This window comes from Aegilops tauschii, chromosome 5 (genome assembly GCF_002575655.3).
Source record: "Aegilops tauschii subsp. strangulata cultivar AL8/78 chromosome 5, Aet v6.0, whole genome shotgun sequence".
Lineage (NCBI taxonomy): Eukaryota > Viridiplantae > Streptophyta > Magnoliopsida > Poales > Poaceae > Aegilops > Aegilops tauschii.
In genome coordinates this window covers 481301463-481324548 of record NC_053039.3, presented here as the reverse complement: position 1 = coordinate 481324548, position 23086 = coordinate 481301463, and the positions used below count along the sequence as shown (strand labels likewise).

Here is a 23086-nt window from a genome sequence, read left to right as displayed (position 1 = left end):
TAAGAGATGCTTCTTAAAGTATATGCATTATAGCCCGTAGCAACGCACGGGCGTTCTACTAGTTACAGGTATAGTTGACTGCTCAAAAAATTGCAGGGAAACAAATCGTACAACCAGCAGTCCTTCGTATATCATGGGAAAAGTGCTACTGCTATCACTCATCAGTGAAAACGACCCTTCTGCCTGCCACCTCTAAACATCTCCCCGGCATTAAACTTGGAATAACATTAAGCTAAGCAGAGCACATGCCACTGAAAAGAAAAACTCAAATGATGGATGAGGAATGCTCCACGCTAATCCTAAGGATTACACTGTCTTACGTTCAGCGTCAATTAATTTCACAGCTTGACCTGCTGACAAGATTTCAGCCTATCAAAAAGTTAACCCTCCTATATAACTGGTAGCAGGGAAGCTATATCCTCAGCTTCTCCTTAAAGCGCGAGATGAACTTGAACGTCTCCTCTGCTTTGACCTGCTCATAAATATCGTTTCTCGATACTCTGTCGGGATGGAACTTCAGGAGGGCTTGCTTATAAGCAGCTTTAACCTGAAAGAATAAGCATGATATCAGGAATCAGTCATTAGGAGATAGAACATTTTTATTTACATAAGGTCATTGCACAAAAAATTATATTTTCCAGTGCTTACATTCAGAACTATCTGTAGATTTGCATCATAACATTTGTTTATGAAATTCAGGTAGTGATCCAAATGTTGTGCATTTAGAAGCTACAGCTCTACGCTATATAGCCGAGAGCCATTGGTATCTGTACTTTCTAATCATAGAAATAAACATAACCAATACAGCAATCGGAATATTACATAGCAGAGGTAAGAGCAAATAATCTATTGTCACTAGGAAGAAGCTCGAGACAGGTTGTGTGTGTCAGTAATGTTAGTAATGTTGACATACCTCGCCCCCTTCAACAGGAATGCCCAATGCACGCAATATTGAAGCCATATCAGTGTATCGCCTTTCAATAATTTCAAGCTCCAATCTTACCGCCCCTCGACACTGCTCCTTCATCTGTATAGTTTCTTCACTCTTTTCAACAAAATAAAGGGAATAGTAAGTACTACACAAGATCACGCAAAGAAAAAAGGCAATGACCTAGATACTACAAAGGATGGCAGAGAATCATGCACGAATCAGCTAGGCGTTGTATAAGTTAGAACAGAGACCTTTCTTTGTGTTTCACGGACTTCTTCCAGTCTTTGCTTTTGTCTCTTCTCCATGTCGAGCAGTCGCAAAGCTTCAGCCTTTTTTCTCTTCCGTAGCCTCTTCGCCTCCTTTGCCTCCTCAGCCTGTGATATTTTTTGGAAACAAAATAAAATCATGAATCATGTGCCAGTGTGAGATTTTGAATTATGATCATATAATTAAAGAAAAAATCCTTAAAAGTAGGCATGCCAAAGACACAGTCTTATAAGCCTGCTGGTCCTTAAAATTAACAGACTTAATATACACTTATCAGCTTTACCTGTATTGCTGTTGCTGAGTAGTTCTAGTTCAAGACAAATTATAAGCAGGCAAATTACTATACCTGTATTGCTAACTGACGCTGTCTGGATGCCCACTCCTCCTCTTGTGCCCTTTTGTACTCGTCAGATTCTTTGTGCTTTTCACGGCCGCCAATTATCATTGAAGATTGTCTTAACTTTTCAGGATCTTCAACCAAATCCTTCTGAGGCAAGGAGCAAGTCCCCGATGCTTCATTTGTGGGAGCATTATTATTAAAATATTCTCCAGATTGTCTCAAGCCACCAAGCCTGCTAGTAAAAACTGGATCTTCTGTGAGTTGATCCACACAAGAATCATCATCTGGTGCAAAGCACATCTTTTTCTTCTGTTTGGCAGCTTCATTGTGGGCAGTCCGTCCATCCTTTGCTAAAGATGTGCCTTCAGGTATTTTTTCATCCATCCTTTCAGGAGTGCTGACAAATATAGGACTATCATCTTTACAATCAGCTGCGTATGCAGGAAAAAACCTATTTGCAGAGACAAAGCTATAGCTTGTGTGCCCTTCGGGTTTCATGGTTTCATCTAGGTGAGAATGGTGACTTCTTTCTGGAGGAACAGGAGCCTTGTAAGCCATATCAGGATCTAAATTGCGAGCAGGATTGTGGTCTTCAGTTTCTTTTCCATGGGAATCATTGTCCATCAGACCTTCCTGGGCAGTAGGCACTGAAGAAGGGCCGGTGCCATGTTTTGCACCATTTGTACTACTTTGCCCAGCTGGGTTAAATGGATCACTAAAATATTTGAAGATGTCATTATCTAGAGGGCACACTGGAGTGAAGAGGTTCTCTGGAGTCTCATCATAGTGTGTACTTGACTCGGCACTTGATGCAGAAGTAGTAGCCCTGCCATCTTTTCGATGTGGGGGATGATGATGCATTGTTCTCCTTGAAGCAGCCTTCTCCCAAACCTTACGAGCAGTCCCAGTGTCACCCAGAATCTCACAATCCGAGCTGCCATCGCCGTCTGAGTCTGAGTCCGGTCCTTCAGACAGATCACTGTCCTCGCTGTCAGAAACATAATCCAGCCCATATCTATTTCTAGGAGAAGCACGCACAGGGGTAGTTGTCGCCGCTGGAGAGCCAGCGCCTGCCATGCTGGGGCCAGCCCGACCACCCTCCTCTTCCTCCTCCTCCTCATCATCATCTTCTATGTTGATCACATTGCTACTAAAGCTGTTCCCTTTCTTGCTACTGCACGCAGCCGTCACACGGGCTATCTCCACATCATCATCATCATCATCATCAATAATGAAAACCTCAGATTCCGTGGCAACGTCGTCCTCATCCTCGTCGATAACCACCACCGGCGGGGGATGCGGCGTGGCCGGCGGCACAGGCTGCGGCCGGGAGTTACACCTCCCCATCGCCGGCACCGCGGGATCCCTCCACGACATCGGGCACCGCGACCGGCAGCAACAAAGGAGGCGGGCCGGCCGGCTAGGGCATGGGGAGCCGAGGCTCGCGCTGGCGCACCCTTGTCCTCCTTCCTCCCTAGGGTTTGACGGCGATCCTGGGGAGAAACAAAGGCGGGGAGAGAGATGCCGTCACGCGGGATCGCCAAAATGCGGAAATAAAAAACCCTAATTTCTACCGGCGCCGCAAAAGGAAAGGGGCCAATCGAGGAAAGAAATGGGGGGGCGAGGGGGATCGATGGATGGATCGGACGGGAGTACCTGCGGCGGCCGCGGCGAGATTCGGAGGGGATTGATTTGATTGGGGGCGGGGCGGGGCGGGGCGCGGATCCGAGTTCGCTTCCTCTTCTTCTTCTTCTTGGAGGGGCTTTCTTTCCTCTCCGGCTGCTGCTGGTGGAGGAAGGGGGGAGGGGGACACACGGGGGGGAGTGGACGCGACGCGAGGAGAGGAGACGAGGCGGCCGGCGGGGAGGAGATGTGGGGATGGTGCGGCGGGTGGGGGGTGGGTTGGGGTGCCCGTGCGGGTGCGGTCGCGCGGACCCTACGACGCGATCCGGCTTTGGTCCGGGGTCGTTTTGGTTTGGGTTTGGGTTTGGCGCAGCGGGGGGGAGGGGATATTCGAAGCGGCGCGGCGTGCACGGGCGACACGGCGGGAGGTTGCCCCCAAATCCACCACGAATTCGGGTGATCTTTTCACCCCCTTTACCACGCTGGGCGACGGTTTCGGCGAATTTTTCGCCGCCCGCGCCATAGAGCGGACTGACGGCGCGCGCCCGGCGGATATGTGTGTGGGTTTAGCCAAGAAAAGTTGGCCCATGGTCCGGTCCGTGAGACCATATAAACTCGACCATTTTCTCAAAAAAATAAATATAAACTCGATCAAATTCATAACTGTCTCAATAGAATATTTTCCTTATTTTTTCACAAAAAAGATTTTTCATCGGAAAGCAGAAGTTGAACTCTAGGAGGTCGAATCCTCCTTGTTCCTCAGTAGTTCAGTGGTAGAGCGGTCGGCTCCTCGGATTGACCTCAATATATAATTTTTTTTTTCTTTTTAGAAAAGAAATGGATTTTTTTTCGAAATCTATATGGTCAGCGTGCTGGATACGAACCCCACGCCGGGACAGAACCCAGCGCACATGGGCTGGCGCAGCACACGACTACACGCGCGTGTTTCTTTTCCATATTTTTCTCTTTCCGTTTTCTTTTACATTTTTTGTTTTCATTTTTTCCTTTTTGTTTTCTCTTTTATTTTTTAATATTTCCTAAATATTCTTAATATGTATGTATTCCGAAAACTAGACTGTTATATAAATTTTTAAGGCCGTTCAATGTAGATGGAAAAATGTTTATGGAATTTAAAAATGAATTTGTGTGATTTTATGAAACATTCATGCCATTATTTTTTATTTCATAAAAAAATTCACACGTTTAAAAACATCAACCTCTATTTTTTAAAATTAAAAGGAAAAATTGCGGCGTGAATTTGGAAAAATGTCAACATCAATTAAAAAACATGACAAAAAAGGAAAATAAGAATTAAAAATTAAAAGAAAACCAATATAATTGGTGAATACAACGGAGTAAATAGAAGAAAAAAAGGTTGAAACCTTCCCAAAACCCGACGAAAGGTTCCCAAAACCAATGGACGCTATGCATAGAAATTTCCTAGTTCCTGAAATCATGCTATTAGGCCGGCCCATCATGGGCGAACGCTGCAGGCGAGATAAAAGGATGTCTCGTAGTAAGCGAGATTTAGCTTTTTCCCTACACCTAACAACACATGCTTTCGTCAAAAGATGATGTGGAAGGAGACATTCTCGTCAACTACGAAGGCATCTGTGATGGCTTCTTTAATCTCAAGATGATGTGCCAACTCAGTCTCTCGAAGGTGCTCATAGGGGTAGGGTGTGCGTGCATGCGTTCATATGGGTGGGTGTATATCCGTTCATATGTTCGTGGTTATCGCCATATAGGAGACCTATACCACAATCTCTACTAATAAAGGGGACTTGGTACGTTCTCCTCACCTCCTTTCCCTCCCTCTACATTGGTTTTTTTCACTCCACGCACCCCCATCTTGGTTTGCTGCACTAAATATATATTGAAATCAGTACTTTTCTTTCCTTGTCCTACTGGATGCTCATGTCCTTCAGACCTTCATTAACTTAATCAAATCTTACCAAAACCATGTCATGCATTAACTCAATAAAATAAAATAAAATAAAAATTTACGAAAAGCTCAATGAAATCAAAACTGTCCTTACCTTTCCCTACACATACTCAAATCAAATCAAATCTCACCAAAATCAAGAATATGGTGTGTGTAAGGTATATGTTGGATACGATTGGTGTTGAACCATCGCAATATGTATGCCCTGTTGCAACGCACGCACAATTAGCTAGTCGCAATAATATAGGAGATCGAGACACATGAGCAGACTATATCGTCTTTTCTTGTTAATATCTCCGGTAGCACTTCTTGGTGGCAAAGCCCATTGGGGTGGCCACCATGTAGCATGGAATAAGAGTTTTAACTCTCACACCTCTATCATCAACTCTTATGTTGAGGTGGAGGTGGCGCAACATTTTTTTGGGTTGACTCCTATGAAAGCTTCGTACTATCTTAGCAATTTCTACATACTCAGAATGAATTTCGATGTGTGGCTGGTACCCTGGCAAAGTGCATGATTTAAGTATTCCAAGAAGTCCAAAATCCTCCAATTTAGATTTCACATGACAAAGGAGTGAAGCCAGGCTTGTCTCGATAGTCCAAATCAGAGTCGATAATGCGCAGGGGTGCGGGGATTGATCGGTAGCTTATTTTGCACTAATCGGATGCCATAGGAACTTTTTGTGCACGACTTAATCATGGCCATTTGCTTGACCATCATTTCTTGATCACATACAGAGGAAGCAATGGTACTGTTAGTTGTATCCATGGTGCGTACACATGTGGTCCGCTCCTAATAAAAACTCGCCCCTCGCTTGTGCGGTCTGGCTACCTCACTCGCTTCTTGTGGTTAGGTTTTTTTTTCACAAGGCTTTTGCTGTTGTGACTGTTTTCTCAGGAAAAGAAGCCTACCAAAAATTTGTTTTCTGAAAAAGATTGGTAAAATCATAAAATGATCGTGGATTTAATAAAACGTTCATGAATATAAATATGCCCTTGAATTTGAGAAACAAATGTATGTGAATATGAAAAATGCTCATGTTTTTATAAAATTGTCACGAGTTTGAAAAAAAGTTCACGGACTTTGAAAAAATTCAAAAGTTTGAAAAATTATGTTCATAAATTTGAAAAAATATTCACAAAAATTTAAAAAATGTATTTTGAAATGAAGAAAACATACAAAAAAAGTTAAAGCCCACCAAAAACAATAAAAGAAAAAAGGAAATCCAAAGGAACCTTCTAGAAGGTTTTCCCAAAACTGGAATAACCCACTTTCAGTCTTTGAAGGGTTGGCCTGTTTTGCGTTCTAGTGTATGTTGCGTACGGATAAGCCTTTATTTGCCATCTTGAGCGCCAAATGGGGCGTTTCCGGCGGTTCGCATGCTTCCGCGAGCTAGATTTCAGATTATAATCTCTGAGATCGGGTTATCCCCGTTAAGCCATGAAAGGCCAGAAGCATAAGCTCTACATATAGTATATCCTATTAGAACCTAATCCTAGTAACGATATTTAGTGAAACTTGTCTACACAACAGTGACAATTCAAGGCATATTATTGGGGTGTTTGTTTTCAGGGACTTTTTAATGTAGGAATTAGAAAAAGTCTTTTTTAAAGACTTTTTAACCAAACAGAAGGGACTACTAGGGACTAAAAGTTGCTTTTTGGGACTAAATGAAGAAGACTCTCAAGGAGAGTCTTTTTTGGCACTTTTCCAACAATGTCCCTCCCTGCACCCATTGCCCTGCCGTCCCATGGTGTTGTTTGGTTGTTATTTTTCTGTATACTAGAGGTAACATGGTCTTTTACATGTCATCTAGGGAGGGACTAGAGACTTTTTAGTCCCTGGAAACAAACAGGGAAGGACTTTTTAGGGACTAGAGACTTTTTAGTTGGGACTAGAAAAAGTCTTAGGACTTATGAACCAAACAGGGCCTATATTGTTCTGTGATGTACATAAGTGTAGCTACTTGTATAAGTGTATGTTTAACCTTAACTGGTCTCCACGTAACCGTAGGTATATCAAACATTACATCAGAACAAAGGAGGTCTATGTCTTTCAGATCAAATGGATATCTAGTGAAGGGTTGATAGTTTATAATCTCAACATCTTGAAAAATTCCAGAGACTTACTTGGCTTGCACGACGTGTGCAAAGATTTTGGTACCAAGTGGATGGCTACCAAAGGAGTGAAACCAATTGTTCTAATTCTCCTTATAGCATGAGAAAAAGAGCAACAACGTACCCTCAGAAGCATCTATAACTGGATATGTTAAATATGGCTCCTCAGACGCCCGCGGACGTCTCCGGGTGTGTCCGCGGACGGTAACCGAGCACGCCTCAAATTTCAGTAGTTGCATTCGGACATTTCATACTAGATTCTTAAATCCATACAAAGACATGCGAACGTAATAAACCTACGTACTACAGCGATCATCTAGCTACTCATCGTCGGAAATGTCGACGATCTCCGTGCTTGGCTCCGGCAGCATGGGCGGCATCTACAGCTCCGGCTCCTCCGGCTGCTTCGCTCCAGCCTCCTCCTCCTCCTCCTCTATCTCCGCGTCGAGTTCGGCGAAGAGCGCGTCGGACGCCACCTGCTCCTGCCGGAGGAACGCCCGGTTGGCCTCCACATAGGCCTCATCCTGGATGGACTCCGGGATGGCCTGCTGCTCCGCCATCTCCTCCGATTGGGCGACGGCGAACTCTGCCTCCGCCTGCTCCATGTTGAAGCCCGACAACTCCTGCTCCGGCTGCTCCGCCTCCTCCACCTCCATCGGAGCCAGCTCCTCTTCCCCCTCTTCCCCCGGTTGCTCCTCCTCCTCCTCCTCCTCCGGCTCCGGCGAGTCCGGAGGCAGCCCGGCAGCGATGCGGGCGGCGCGCGCGGCTTGTCTTGCCCGGATCTTCTGCTGGATCTCGTACCAGCGTTTCGGCGTGAGCATTGCGTAGTAGGTGATCTTGCTCCGGACCATGGCGGAGCGCAGGAGCGGGAGAGGAACGAGGTGGATGGGCTCGGACTGGCGGCGCGTAGAGGGGGAGGTGGACGGGTTTGGGTTGTGGGACGCCGGCCGGGTTAAATGGGCGGATTTGGTCTCGGGCGGCGAGCCAGAGCGGCGCAACGCGGCGTTCACACCGCGACGACGGAGGAGGCGTTTGTCGGACCGCCGGGTCTCCAGGCGTTTCTGTGTGGGACCCCTTCGTCGGTCCTACATGACGGGCGCCCCATATCCGCCCCATATTTGGGCTGGATATGAGGGGTGTCAGTCAGCCCGGGCGTTTGATGCCCGTTTGAGAGAGCCGCCTGGATCAAAAACTCGTGACCGGGCGGCCCGCCCGAACGCATGAGGCGGGTTTGAAGCACCCGGCTCTAGATGCTCTCAGTCAGCCACCTCGGCTCACCACATGTGTGCGTCGTGTTCCATCTCGGCCTTCCGAATTACGCCCCTTGATAACCTACACCGGTTGAAGGGTTTTCAGAGTGCCCGGCATGAATGTTTTGCTACAGACTGATTACATCAACGACAGACGATTGATCACTTCAATTACTCCTCCTCTAACATGGTATCACACTAGCTCCACCAATATGGGCAGCTTATTCATTGAGTCGGACAGCTCAAACGCAGTTGAAGCTCTAAATCTGGAGGAATTCCTAGCCCAGGAATCAGCCATCTTGCTGGAGTGCAATGAACTGGGGCTGGACTTCTCCCAATACGAAGTAATGAAATGCTCCCGTGAAGCTAATACCGTAGCTGATTGCGTAGCAAAATTATCTCATTCTAGTAAATCCTAAATCCTCTGAGGTTTGGGAAAATATAACCTCGGACTTTATTTCTCACATTATTGTAAATGACCTCACGATTATATGAGAAATAAAGTTTACCTGTCAAAAAAATAATATAGATGGGCGACAACATTCTTGTCACAGACTTTACAACCAACACAATATGCGAAGTTGCAAACCATCTCACTATTGACATTTGCATTTGCCTCATTTAGAAATATGCTAGATATGTCTAGTTTGCCTTGATTGGTTTATTTTGCAAGCACGCTTGTTATGTTATTTTTCCGTATTAAGTTTATTCTAAAATTGCATGATATTCCAACATACCCTGATTAATTGTATGTAAGGAACTTGAAGGTGATTTATTTTGCTTTCGTAGTTTTTATTAACCTAAATAATCACCTCCTCTTTATTTACCGGTAATAAGAGTTACATCATCTATGAGAAAAGGGATTAGGGAAGGAGGAGCATCCTCCATATTTTGCTTTCGTAGTTACGTGACCGTTATGTACACGGTTAACATAAGCATCAAAGGTGCCTCCCTTTATGCAAGTGCTTAGTGACGTAGCAATACATCTCATTCTCTCTGGTAGCACTTGAGTATAAACTTTCTCTTTGAGCTTACTTAAGCAGAAACATGCAGTGGCCGCACGTTGACGTTGCGCCCACAAACCTTAAGCTTCAACTGGACAACCGATCGAGCAAAGCTCGATGGGGTGGCTAGCATGTCAGGTGTGTGTGCAACCCATACGTACGTGGATCATTCCTGGCCGCAATTCTGGTCATTTGATGCCTTCTTCTGTTAAGCAAATACAGCACAAAGTTGGAGGCAGATCACCACCACGGAACGAGGCAATGGCCGTTCCATTCATCGAGAGGAGTTGCGTAGGCGCGGTGGGAACCGAAAGAGCGGCTCACGGTTGCACGCAGGAGCACGCACAGCCGCCGCCGGCGACCCGGACGGAATCTTATCTGCAGCGTTCGTAGTCGTAGCGGACAAACTATGGTGAGCTCGGTAATTAGGGTGACGACTTTGGGCGCCTGGCCCCGCTGTTCTTAAATGCACACGAAGGTGCCCGTCGCATCGATTGGGCACTGATTGCGTACATGAACGGAGATCAGATACCCCGACGCTGACATCCATCCTTGTGCGCTGTGGCCTGTGGCCGGCATACTATATGCATGTCTCTGTTGGATAGGAACGATGATGATTATGTACATTACATGCGTGGACAGAGCGTCCACCTTGTACGAACCGCATCGGTGAGTACACACTCAGAACGAAGGGATCCCATAGAGAACCAGTTCAGCTGTCGTGGAATTCTGAAATGTTTCATGGATGGATAAGAGAGAGCGTCCCTCCAAGAGATTCCAGCTTCCATGGCCACCCACACGAATCCATGGAGCATCGCAACCGCCAGCAGTGCGTGTATATATGACTATGACCCCGCGTTCCCGTCCTCAACCTCGGGCGGAATCACAGGAATCACTCGCGATTCCATCACGGATAGCCGGCGGCTCACGGCAGCCACGCCATCAGTGGAGGTGGAGCAGGCAGCAGAGCCCAGGGGAGAACGATCTCCGCGATAGCGCGACGGGCGCGGCCGGCGGCGCGCATGGCCTCCGTGTTCCCGCACGTCCCGCTCGGTCAAAAAAGACGCGCGGCAGCGATCGACGTCATATGTTCGTTATCTAATCAATGCGGCGATGTCCGGTAGCTCGATAGCTGCAGAAAAACTGTGCGCATATATGCCTGTATGTATCATGTTCGTTATATAATCATCTCTGTAATCAATGGGAAAAATGTCCATTAGCTCAGACAGCGGCAGCGAGTTATGTACATATGTGTGATGTAGCCGCTGGGACCTTTCTTCACGGCTCTAGCTGCTCTCTGTTGGGGCCCTCCTGCGGTCTCAGTCTGTGAGTGAAGTGTGTGTGACTGCCCTGCTCCATGGAATTCTCGTTGGTTAGGCTAGTCTGCCAGTGGTCACAAACAGTTAAGCGTACCTAACTTGATGACTGAAATGCGGTTCCGATGACGGCCATCGTAGCGACCAGTGTGGCTCCGACAGCGTGTGCTCCGTGCTCTGCCCCGTGGTACTCCCACAGCGCTGCTCGGGTGTAAACTCTAGCCACCGCGATCTCACCTTCTCCTCTGTGGTGGCCAAAGGACATTCTTAGACTAAGCCTGCATTGTGGATAGAGGCGGTGGAGCTATCCCCTCCACCATGGGGGAGACAAGGGAAGTGACCAGGGCCAGACCCCCCTGGTATCATAGTTGGTCCTCTTTTTTTTCGAAAATAGAGGAATCCCGTCGGCCTCTACATGGACGATGCACACAATCATTTATTATTAATTACTGATAATGCCAAATAAATCAGTGGTTTGTCCGATCTAATGTTTTGTAAGAGCATCTACAGCCGGGCACTCCAAATCCCCCTCATACGCCCGGGCGGACGGCCCAGTCAGTGACCGGTAAAAAAAAACAGACCTAGATGGGCACCTCAAACCGACCTCAAACACTATGGCTGACCGACACCCCGCATAACCAGCCCAAATATGGGCTGGATATGGGGAGGTCCGGGCGCGTCGGCCACGTCGGACCCGACCCACGCTTGCCCACCGATTCCACATACAATTGTTCACATCCGATCCCCGGACCAAACCCTAGTCACTCCACCCCTTTCCCCTCCATTATATCCCCCCCAAGCTCCCTCCCGGCGATCGTCGGCCTTCTCCGGCAAGGCGGGCATTGGATCCTAGTCCTACACCTCCAGATCCGTCGACCCCAAGCTGACCCCGAGGAGGAGATGACCGTCTGGCTTGCGCTTCGCCACTCCCAGGAGGAGACCGCCCGATGGCAATGCTCGGACTCCTTCCGTCGGAAATCCATCGCGTCAGCCCAAATGGTGCATGTATCCGCCACTAGGTGTGGCATCGCTACCTCACCGGAGGCGGTGTGGTCCGTCTGGCGTCCGAACGCGGTGGCGAACGTGCAATTGGTTCGCCTAGGCAGAGGAGGCACCATGGGCCTCGTCTAACGCAACATGGTGCGGTGCGCCCGCCGTGCGAGGCAGCGGGCGTGGGAGGCGGCGACATCCCTCGCGGCGGTGGACATTGGCGAGGCGAAGTTGCATTCTCCGGCGCCCCGTATGGTGCACGAGTCTGGGCGCCGCAACCGCGTCGTGGTGGATGTCGTTGGCTCGTCCGAGGACGGATCCATCATCGATCCGACGTCCACTAGCACTTTCAGGGTTCCGGGCTCCGACGAGGAAGAGTATGGCATGGGAGACGGCGGCGCCTTAAGTCCCGTGAGCCATCTCGTGTCCCATGTCCTACTCTACCTCGCCGGTGACCGTAAAAACACTCTAGGGAGCGTGGCCGGCCTACGGACATGGGCACGGCGGAGCTGGACAAGCTTCGCCTAAGATTAGGTTTACGTTGTATGTAATAGTATGGATTTGAGGTTTCTAATTTGAGGTATCCGGTTGTGGAATGGATTATTTGAGGTGTCACTGTCCGTGGAAGCACCTGGGTATTGAGAAGGGGTTGAGTTCATCTTGAAGGCAATATGCCCTAGAGGCAATAATAAAGTTATTATTTATTTCCTCATATCATGATAAATGTTTATTATTCATGCTAGAATTGTATTAACCGGAAACATAATACATGTGTGAATACATAGACAAACATAGTGTCACTAGTATGCCTCTACTTGACTAGCTCGTTGATCAAAGATGGTTGAGTTTCCTAGCCATGGACATGAGTTGTCATTTGATTAACGGGGTCACATCATTAGGAGAATGATGTGATTGACTTGACCCATTTCGTTAGCTTAGCACTTGATCGTTTAGTTTACTGCTATTGCTTTCTCCATGACTTATACATGTTCCTATGACTATGAGATTATGCAACTCCTGAATACCGGAGGAACACTTTGTGTGCTACCAAACGTCACAACGTAACTGAGTGATTATAAAGGTGCTCTACAGGTGTCTCCTATGGTGTTCGTGGAGTTGGCATAGATCAAGAATAGGATATGTCACTCCGATTGTCGGAGAGGTATCTCTGGGCCCTCTCGGTAATGCACATCACTATAAGCCTTGCAAGCAATGTGACTAATGAGTTAGTTACGAGATGATGCACTACAGAACGAGTAAAGAGACTTGCCGGTAATGAGATTGAGCTAGGTATTGAGATACCGACGATCGGATCTCGGGCAAGTAACATACCGATGACAAAGGGAACAACGTATGTTGTTATGCCGTTTGACCGATAAAGATCTTCGTAGAATATGTAGGAACCAATATGAGCATCCAGGTTCCACTATTGGTTATTGACCGGAGACGTGTCTCGGTCATGTCCACATAGTTCTCGAACCCGTAGGGTCCGCACGCTTAAAGTTCTGTGATGATCGGTATTATGAGTTTATATGTTTTTATGTACCGAAGGTAGTTCGGAGTCCCGGATATGATCACGGACATGACGAGGAGTCTCGAAATGGTCGAGACGTAAAGATCGATATATTGGACGACTATGTTCGGACACCGGAAGTGTTTCGGGAGGTTTCGGACATATACCGGAGTACCGGGGGGTTACCGGAACCCCCCGGGGAGTGTAATGGGCCTATTGGGCCTTAGTGGAGAAGAGGAGGGGCGGCCAGGGCAGGCCGCGCGCCCCCTCCCCCTCTAGTTCGAATTGGACAAGGAGGGGGGCGGCGCCCCCCTTTCCTTCCTCCTCTCTCCTTCCCTTCCCCCTTCTCCTACTCCTACTAGGAAAGGAGGAGTCCCTTCCCCCTTCTCCTACTCCTAAGCCCTCCTCCTTGGCCGGCCGCCTCCCCCCTAGCTCCTTTATATACGGGGGCAGGGGGCACCCCTTGGACACAACAATTGATCATTGATCTCTTAGCCGTGTGCGGTGCCCCCCTCCACCATAATCCACCTCGGTCATATCGTAGCGGTGCTTAGGCGAAGCCCCGTGTCGGTAACTTCATCAACATCGTCATCACAGCGTCGTGCTGACAAAACTCTCCTTCGAGCTCTACTGGATCGTGAGTTCGCGGGACGTCACCGAGCTGAACACGGAGGTGCCGTACGTTTGGCACTGAGGATCGGTCGATCGTGAAGGCGTACGACTACATCAACCACATTGTTATAACGCTTCCGCTTATGGTTTACGAGGGTATGTGGACGACACTCTCCCCTCTCGTTGCTATGCATCACCATGATCTTGCATGTGTGTAGGATTTTTTTTTGAAATTACTACGTTCCCCAACAGTGGTATCAGAGCCAGGTTTATGCGTAGATGTTATATGCACGAGTAGAACACAAGTGAGTTATGGGCGATACAAGTCATACTGCTTACAGCATGTCATACTTTTGTTCGGCGGTATTGTTGGATGAAGCGGCCCGGACCGACATTACGCGTACGCTTACGCGAGACTGGTTCTACCAACGTGCTTTGCACACAGGTGGCTAACGGGTGTCTGTTTCTCCAACTTTAGTTGAACCGAGTGTGGCTACGCCCGGTCCTTGTGAAGGTTAAAACAACACTAACTTGACGAAATATCGTTGTGGTTTTGATGCGTAGGTAAGAACGGTTCTTGCTCAGTACGTAGCAGCCACGTAAAACTTGCAACAACAAAGTAGAGGACGTCTAACTTGTTTTTGTAGGGCATGTTGTGATGTGATATGGTCAAGGCATGATACTATATTTATTGTATGAGATGATCATGTTTTGTAACATAGTTATCGGCAACTGGCAGGAGCCATATGGTTGTCGCTTTATTGTATGCAATGCAATCGCCCTGTAATTGCTTTACTTTATCACTAAGCGGTAGCGATAGTCGTAGAAGCAATAGTTGGCGAGACAACAACGATGCTACGATGGAGATCAAGGTGTCGCGCCGATGACGATGGTGATCATGATGGTGCTTTGGAGATGGAGATCAAAGGCACAAGATGATGATGGCCATATCATATCACTTATATTGATTGCATGTGATGTTTATCCTTTATGCATCTTATTCTGCTTTATTTGATGGTAGCATTATAAGATGATCTCTCACTAAATTTCAAGGTAATGTTCTCCCTGAGTATGCACCGTTGCCAAAGTTCGTCGTGCCGAGACACCACGTGATGATCGGGTGTGATAAGCTCAACGTTCATCTACAACGGGTGTAAGACAGTTTTGCACATGCAGAATACTCGGGTTAAACTTGACGAGCCTAGCATATGCAGATATGGCCTCGGAACACTGAGACCGAAGATATGCAGATATGCAGATATAGTAGATATGATCAACATAGTGATGTTCATCATTGAAAACTACTCCATCTCACGTGATGATCGGTTATGGTTTAGTTGATATGGATCACGTGATCACTTAGATGATTAGAGGGATGTCTATCTAAGTGGGAGTTCTTAAGTAATATGATTAATTGAACTTAAATTTATCATGAACTTAGTACCTGATAGTATTTTGCTTGTCTATGTTGTTGTAGATAGATGGCCCGTGCTGTTGTTCCGTTGAATTTTAATGCGTTCCTTGAGAAAGCAAAGTTGAAAGATGATGGTAGCAATTACACGGACTGGGTTCGTAACTTGAGGATTATCCTCATTGCTGCACATAAGAATTACGTCCTGGAAGCACCGCTGGGTGCCAGGCCTGCTGCAGATGCAATTGACGACGTTAAGAACGTCTGGCAGAGCAAAGCTGATGACTACTCGATAGTTCAGTGTGCCATGCTTTACGGCTTAGAACCGGGACTTCAACGACGTTTTGAACGTCATGGAGCATATGAGATGTTCCAGGAGTTGAAGTTAATATTTCAAGCAAATGCCCGGATTGAGAGATATGAAGTCTCCAATAAGTTTTATAGCTGCAAGATGGAGGAGAATAGTTCTGTCAGTGAACATATACTCAAAATGTCTGGGTATAACAATCACTTGATTCAACTGGGAGTTAATCTTCCGGATGATAGTGTCATTGACAGAATTCTTCAATCACTGCCACCAAGCTACAAGAGCTTCGTGATGAACTATAATATGCAAGGGATGGATAAGACAATTCCCGAGCTCTTCGCAATGCTAAAGGCTGCGGAGATAGAAATAAAAAAGGAGCATCAAGTGTTGATGGTCAACAAGACCACCAGTTTCAAGAAAAAGGGTAAAAGGAAGAAGAAAGGGAACTTCAAGAAGAACGGCAAACAAGTTGCTGCTCAAGAGAAGAAACCTAAGTCTGGACCTAAGCCTGAGACTGAGTGCTTCTACTGCAAACAGACTGGTCACTGGAAGCGGAACTGCCCCAAGTATTTGGCGGATAAGAAGGATGGCAAGGTGAACAAAGGTATATGTGATATACATGTTATTGATGTGTACCTTACTAGAGCTTGCAGTAGCACCTGGGTATTTGATACTGGTTCTATTGCTAATATTTGAAACTCGAAACAGGGACTACGGATTAAGCGAAGACTGGCTAAGGACGAGGTGACGATGTGCGTGGGAAATGGTTCCAAAGTCGATGTGATCGCCGTTGGCATGCTACCTCTACATCTACCTTCGGGATTAGTTTTAGACCTGAATAATTGTTATTTGGTGCCAGCATTAAGCATGAACATTATATCTAGATCTTGTTTGATGCGAGACGGTTATTCATTTAAATCTGAGAATAATGGTTGTTCTATTATATGAGTAATATCTTTTATGGTCATGCACCCTTGAAGAGTGGTCTATTTGTGTTGAATCTCGATAGTGGTGATACACATATTCATAATGTTGAAGCCAAAAGATGCAGAGTTGATAATGATAGTGCAACTTATTTGTGGCACTGCCGTTTGGGTCATATTGGTGTAAAGCACATGAAGAAACTCCATACTGATGGACTTCTGGAATCACTTGAGTATGAATCACTTGGTACTTGCGAACCATGCCTCATGGGCAAGATGACTAAAATGCCGTTCTCCGGAACAATGGAGCGAGCAACAGATTTATTGGAAATCATACATACTGATGTATGTGGTCCAATGAATATTGAGGCTCGCGGCGGGTATCGTTATGTTCTCACCTTCACAAATGATTTGAGCAGATATGGGTATATCTACTTAATGAAACATAAGTCTGAAACATTTGAAAAGTTCAAAGAATTTCAGAGTGAAGTGGAAAATCATCGTAACAAGAAAATAAAGTTTCTACGATCTGATCATGGAGGAGAATATTTGAGTTACGAGTTTGGTCTTCATTAGAAACAATGCGGAATAGTTTCGTAACTCACGCCACCCGGAACACCACAACGTAATGGTGTGTCCGAACGTCGTAATCATACTTTACTAGATATGGTGCGATCTATGATGTCTCTTACTAATTTACCGCTATCATTTTGGGGTTATGCTTTAGAGACGGCTGCATTCACGTTAAATAGGGCACCATCGAAATCCGTTGAGACGACGCCTTATGAACTGTGGTTTGGCAAGCGACCAAAGTTGTCGTTTCTTAAAGTTTGGGGTTGCGATGCTTATGTGAAAAAGCTTCAACCTTATAAGCTCGAACCCAAATCGAAGAAATGTGTCTACATAGGATACCCAAAGGAAACTGTTGGGTACACCTTCTATCACAGATCCGAAGGCAAAACATTCATTGCTAAGAATGGATCCTTTCTAGAGAAGTGTTTCTCTCGAAAGAAGTGAGTGGGAGGAAAGTAGAACTTGATGAGGTAACTGTACCTGCTCCCTTATTGGAAAGTAGTTCATCACAGAAACCAGTTCCTGTGACACCTACACCAACTAGTGAGGAAGCTAATGATATTGATCATGAAACTTCAGATCAAGTTACTACTAAACCTCGTAGGTCAACCAGAGTAAGATCCGCACCAGAGTGGTACAGTAATCCTATTCGGGAGGTCATGTTACTTGACCAAGGCGAACCTACGAACTATGAAGAAGCAATGGTGAGCCCAGATTCCGCAAAATGGCTTGAGGCCATGAAATCTGAGATGAGATCCATGTATGAGAACAAAGTGTGGACTTTGGTTGACTTGCCCGATGATCGGCAAAGCCATAGAGAATAAATGGATCTTCAAGAAGAAGACTAACGCTGACGGTAATGTTGATGTCTACAAAGCTCGACTTGTTGCGAAAGGTTTTCGACAAGTTCAAGGGGTTGACTACGATGAGACTTTCTCACCCGTAGCGATGCTTAAGTCTGTCTGAATCATGTTAGCAATTGTCGCATTTTATGATTATGAAATTTGGCAAATGGATGTCAAAACTGCATTCCTGAATGGATTTCTGGAAGAAGAGCTGTATATGATGCAACCAGAAGGTTTTGTTGATCAAAAGGGTGCTAACAAAGTGTGCAAGCTCCAGCGATCCATTTATGGACTGGTGCAAGCCTCTCAGAGTTGGAATAAACGTTTTGATAGTGTGATCAAAGCATATGATTTTATATAGACTTTTGGAGAAGCCTGTATTTATAAGAAAGTGAGTGGGAGCTCTGTAGCATTTCTAATATTATATGTGGATGACATATTGTTGATTGGAAATGATATAGAATTTCTGGATAGCATAAAAGGATACTTGAATAAGAGTTTTTCAATGAAAGACCTCGGTGAAGCTGCTTACATATTGGGCATTAGGATCTATAGAGATAGATCAAGACGCTTAATTGGACTTTCACAAAGCACATACCTTGACAAAGTTTTGAAAAAGTTCAAAATGGATCAAGAAAAGAAAGGGTTCTTGCCTGTGTTACAAGGTGTGAAGTTGAGTCAGACTCAATGCCCGACCACTGCAGAAGATAGAGAGAAAATGAAAAGTGTTCCCTATGCTTCAGCCATAGGCTCTATCATGTATGCAATGCTGTGTACCAGACCTGATGTGTGCCTTGCTATTAGCTTAGGAGGGAGGTACCAAAGTAATCCAGGAGTGGATCACTGGACAACGGTCAAGAACATCCTGAAATACCTGAAAAGGACTAAGGATATGTTTCTCATTTATGGAGGTGACAAAGAGCTCGTCGTAAATGGTTATGTCGATGCAAGCTTTGACACTGATCCGGACGATTCTAAATCACAAACCGGATACGTGTTTATATTGAACGGTGGAGCTGTCAGTTGGTGCAGTTCTAAACAAAGTGTCGTGGCAGGATCTACATGTGAAGCGGAGTACATAGCTGCTTCGGAAGTAGCAAATGAAGGAGTCTGGATGAAGGAGTTCAGATCCGATCTAGGTGTCATACCTAGTGCATCGGTTCCAATGAAAATCTTTTATGACAATACTGGTGCAATTGCCTTGGAAAAGGAATCCATATTTCACAAGAGAACCAAGCACATCAAGAGACGCTTCAATTCCATCCGGGATCAAGTCCAGGTGGGAGACATAGAGATTTGCAAGATACATATGGATCTGAATGTTGCAGACCCGTTGACTAAGCCTCTACCACGAGCAAAACATGATCAGCACCAAGACTCCATGGGTGTTAGAATCATTACTGTGTAATCTAGATTATTGACTCTAGTTCAAGTGGGAGACTGAAGGAAATATGCCCTAGAGGCAATAATAAAGTTATTATTTATTTCCTCATATCACGATAAATGTTTATTATTCATGCTAGAATTGTATTAACCAGAAACATAATACATGCGTGAATACATAGACAAACATAGTGTCACTAGTATGCCTCTACTTGACTAGCTCATTGATCAAAGATGGTTGAGTTTCCTAGCCATGGACATGAGTTGTCATTTTATTAACGGGGTCACATCATTAGGAGAATGATGTGATTGACTTGACCCATTTCGTTAGCTTAGCACTTGATCGTTTAGTTTACTGCTATTGCTTTCTCCATGACTTATACATGTTCCTATGACTATGAGATTATGCAACTCCCGAATACCGGAGGAACACTTTGTGTGCTACCAAACGTCACAACGTAACTGGGTGATTATAAAGGTGCTCTACAGGTGTCTCCGATTGTCGGAGAGGTATCTCTGGGCCCTCTCGGTAATGCACATCACTATAAGCCTTGCAAGCAATGTGACTAATGAGTTAGTTACGGGATGATGCACTACAGAACGAGTAAAGAGACTTGTCGGTAACGAGATTTAGCTAGTTATTGAGATACCGACGATCGTATCTCGGGCAAGTAACATACCGATGACAAAGGGAACAACGTATGTTGTTATGCGGTTTGACCGATAAAGATCTTCGTAGAATATGTAGGAACCAATATGAGCATCTAGGTTCCGCTATTGGTTATTGACCGGAGACGTGTCTCGGTCATGTCTACATAGTTCTCGAACCCGTAGGGTCCGCACGCTTAAAGTTCTGTGACGATCGGTATTATGAGTTTATATGTTTTGATGTACTGAAGGTAGTTTGGAGTCCCGGATATGATCACGGACATGGCGAGGAGTCTCGAAATGGTCGAGACGTAAAGATCAATATATTGTACGACTATGTTCGGACACTGGAAGTGTTTTGGGAGGTTTCGGACATATACCGGAGTGCCGGGGGGTTCCCAGAACCCCCCGGGGAGTGTAATGGGCCTATTGGGCCTTAGTGGAGAAGAGGAGGGGCGGCCAGGGCAGGCCGAGCGCTCCCTCCCCCTCTAGTCCGAATTGGACAAGGAGGGGGGGCGGCGCCCCCTTTCCTTCCTCCTCTCTCCTTCCCTTCCCCCTTCTCCTACTCCTACTAGGAAAGGAGGAGTCCTACTCCCGGCGGGAGTAGGACTCCCCCCTTCGCGCGCTGTCGGAGTAAATGGCCACGGGTAGCCTAACCTACTCCCCCTGGCTCTTTGAAAAATTATTGGGCCATTCAAGCCTTCAAGCATACAAAGCATATGGCCGCCTTCCCCCGGCCGGCTATCCCCAGGGCCGCCTTCCAGAAGCCGGCCATGAGGAAAGCCGACTCCCAGAAGCCGGCCATGAGGAAAGCCGACTCCCAGAAGCCGGCCTTGAAGAAAGCCGACTCCCAGAAGCCGGCCATGAAGAAAGCCGGTTCCCAGAAGCCGGCCAAGACTGCACCCACTAAAGACTGTACCCACATAACGGCGATAGGATGGGGCGTGGCCGCAGTACAGCCCACTGCCCCTGAATCCCGGGACAGGCATGGCCACAGGGCGTCGTACGGGCCAGCCATCCCCCGTCCGGCATGGCACTGTAGCCATGTTCGCCTCGATGTCACCCACGACAGGCGCCAGTACGGCCCGTGGGCGGCGGGCCCCTTCGTCAGAGAGACATCCGAAGGCGGACTGGCCTTCCCTAGTCGGCCAGGGGTGTGGCCAGCTTCCAATAGCCGTCTACCTCCCTCCCTCGAAGCATGCGCCTCATCAAGGAGACAAGACGAGGTAAGGCTACAGTGAAAGCTCGCAAGGCGGTGACACTGTAGCCACGTTTACCTCGACAAAGCCCTCGTCATCAGAGGCGAGGCAACAGTAACCAGCCGCCGACAAAGCCCCCAAGCGGTGGGGCCGGCCTGCCGGCCAAGAGGCCGGCAGCCGGCGGGACCCATCAGTCGGCGGGCCCCAATGACCGGCGGAGAAGCCGGCGAGTATAGACACTGACGGCTGGGACCCGCGCCCAGCCGGATTACCATCGTACCCCTGGGGGGTAGGCCTATATAAACCCCCCGGGGCACCCATGCAAAGGGGGATCGAATAGAATTCCACACACCACCTAGAGAGAAAAGGAGAGCTAGCCTCGCCCTTCCTCTTCCTCTATCCAAACAGCTCAAGGAGCGCCAGTAGCAACTTGTATTGATCTAGTGATCATGCGGAGACCCCGCAGAGCAGGACTAGGGGTGTTATCTCCACGGAGAGCCCCGAACCTGGGTAAGATCCGCCGGCGTGCTTGTCTTCGCCTCATCTCGTTTCCAGGCACCGGCGATGTTTTACTGGCTCCCACAATGATAAGCCGCCCGTTGGCATATGTCGCACCTACCACCCGACATTTGGCGCCCACCGTGGGGCCAGGTGCACCATCGTCCGGAGACCTGTTCTGGACGGGAACCCTTTTTCTCCCCCGCGAGCGCAGCTAGCCTGCTACGCCCGACGGCGCTTGCCCCGACGCGCTGCAAGGCGTCGACGACGCCTGCGCGGCAAGCTGCCTCGCCGATCTTCTTGGCGATACTCGCATCTCCGACGAGCCCGCGTCCGACGCGGGCAAGGACTACCCCGAGAGCCGCCTCGTCAGCCTCCTCGACCAGCTTTACGTCTCCAGCGAGCTTACTGTAGACTTGGAGTCGGTCGGCTCCACCGACCCGATGCTTGTCGACTCCGACACGGCATCGTTCGACGCCTACCCCTCCGACGTGGTAGTCTTCGACGACCCTCTCCCTCGAGCTGACAGCGGCAGCAGCGCTGTCACTGAGGTGCTGGTCATCAGCCACGTCGCCGACTCGGGCGAGAGCGCCCACGACGCCCTACAAGTGGCGATGCATGACTTGTCCGTCCCCATCCCGGCCGATGCCGACGCCGAGACCCTGGAGGCACGTCGCCTCGCCCTCATCGCGGAGGGTCAGAAGATAGCCTCCATGAGACGCCTCACCGAGGCCCACCAGCGCGAAGTCGACCGCGCCGCTTTTGGTACGCCGCCTCACGGCGGGCCGAGCCGAGCCGGCCTCGTCAAGAAGCGTGGCGCGGCCATCGCCAGCATGCTGGGGGCAGACCGCCCGGTCTACGCCACACCGCTCGAGAATCTGCGAGCCGCTCAGGCGGCAGCAGAAGAGCTGAACGGGCTGGGGGCTGATGAGCTCCCCTACATGACAAGACGTATCCAGCAGCTGATCGATGCGGCCGCAGAACGGCATGAAGCCGGCGCCCGCGCTGAGAGTCCTCCCCCGCGCCGAGAGCACGCCGCGACATCCCGGTCGCCGACTACGAGCGGCGCCTGCGCAAGGAAGGACAAGGAGCCGGCTGCTAGCCCAACCGAACTCGAATCACCATCGAGCGCGACGCGGAAGGCCGCCCTCGAGCGGTGGAGCGCCAGGGCAATCCGCCTCCTCCCCCGCCTCATGGAGAGAGGTGTCCCACCCCGCCGCCTGTCACGCATCCGACTCTCAGTGGCCGACTCGGCCGCCGCGAGGGAGTCGGCGAGAACGACGCCCGCCACCGGATCGACCGCCTAGCTCAATCCCTGGCGCTAGAAGAAGAAGACGATGTCGCGCCACCATGCTTTGGCCCCCGCATCCGCGACGAGCCCTTCCCCAAA

The 23086-nt window shown here is 48.2% G+C and overlaps 1 protein-coding gene across 1 annotated transcript; it reads right to left on the bottom strand.

Moving 5' to 3' along the window:
* Window positions 1–7: 7 nt before the first annotated feature.
* On the bottom strand, window positions 8–3572 carry LOC109743918 (uncharacterized). Its single transcript, XM_020303008.4, has 5 exons — window positions 3195–3572; window positions 1545–3031; window positions 1183–1305; window positions 914–1045; window positions 8–547 (listed from the first exon to the last, which is right to left on the bottom strand). Exons 2-5 carry the CDS (start codon window positions 2913–2915, stop codon window positions 413–415), a joined length of 1761 nt encoding a protein of 586 aa, XP_020158597.1. The 5' UTR covers window positions 2916–3031; window positions 3195–3572; the 3' UTR covers window positions 8–412.
* Between the last annotated feature and the right edge of the window lie 19514 nt (window positions 3573–23086).

Bases quoted from the DNA above. Each gene is read 5' to 3' on its own strand.
- LOC109743918 (XM_020303008.4), bottom strand. From the start codon at position 2,915: ATGTCGTGGAGGGATCCCGCGGTGCCGGCGATGGGGAGGTGTAACTCC. The intron at 1,046-1,182 runs GTCTCTGTTCTA...TTTGTTGAAAAG, and splicing joins TCCGTGAAACACAAAGAAAG to AGTGAAGAAACTATACAGAT. The intron at 548-913 runs GTATGTCAACAT...TTATTCTTTCAG, and splicing joins TTCCTGTTGAAGGGGGCGAG to GTTAAAGCTGCTTATAAGCA.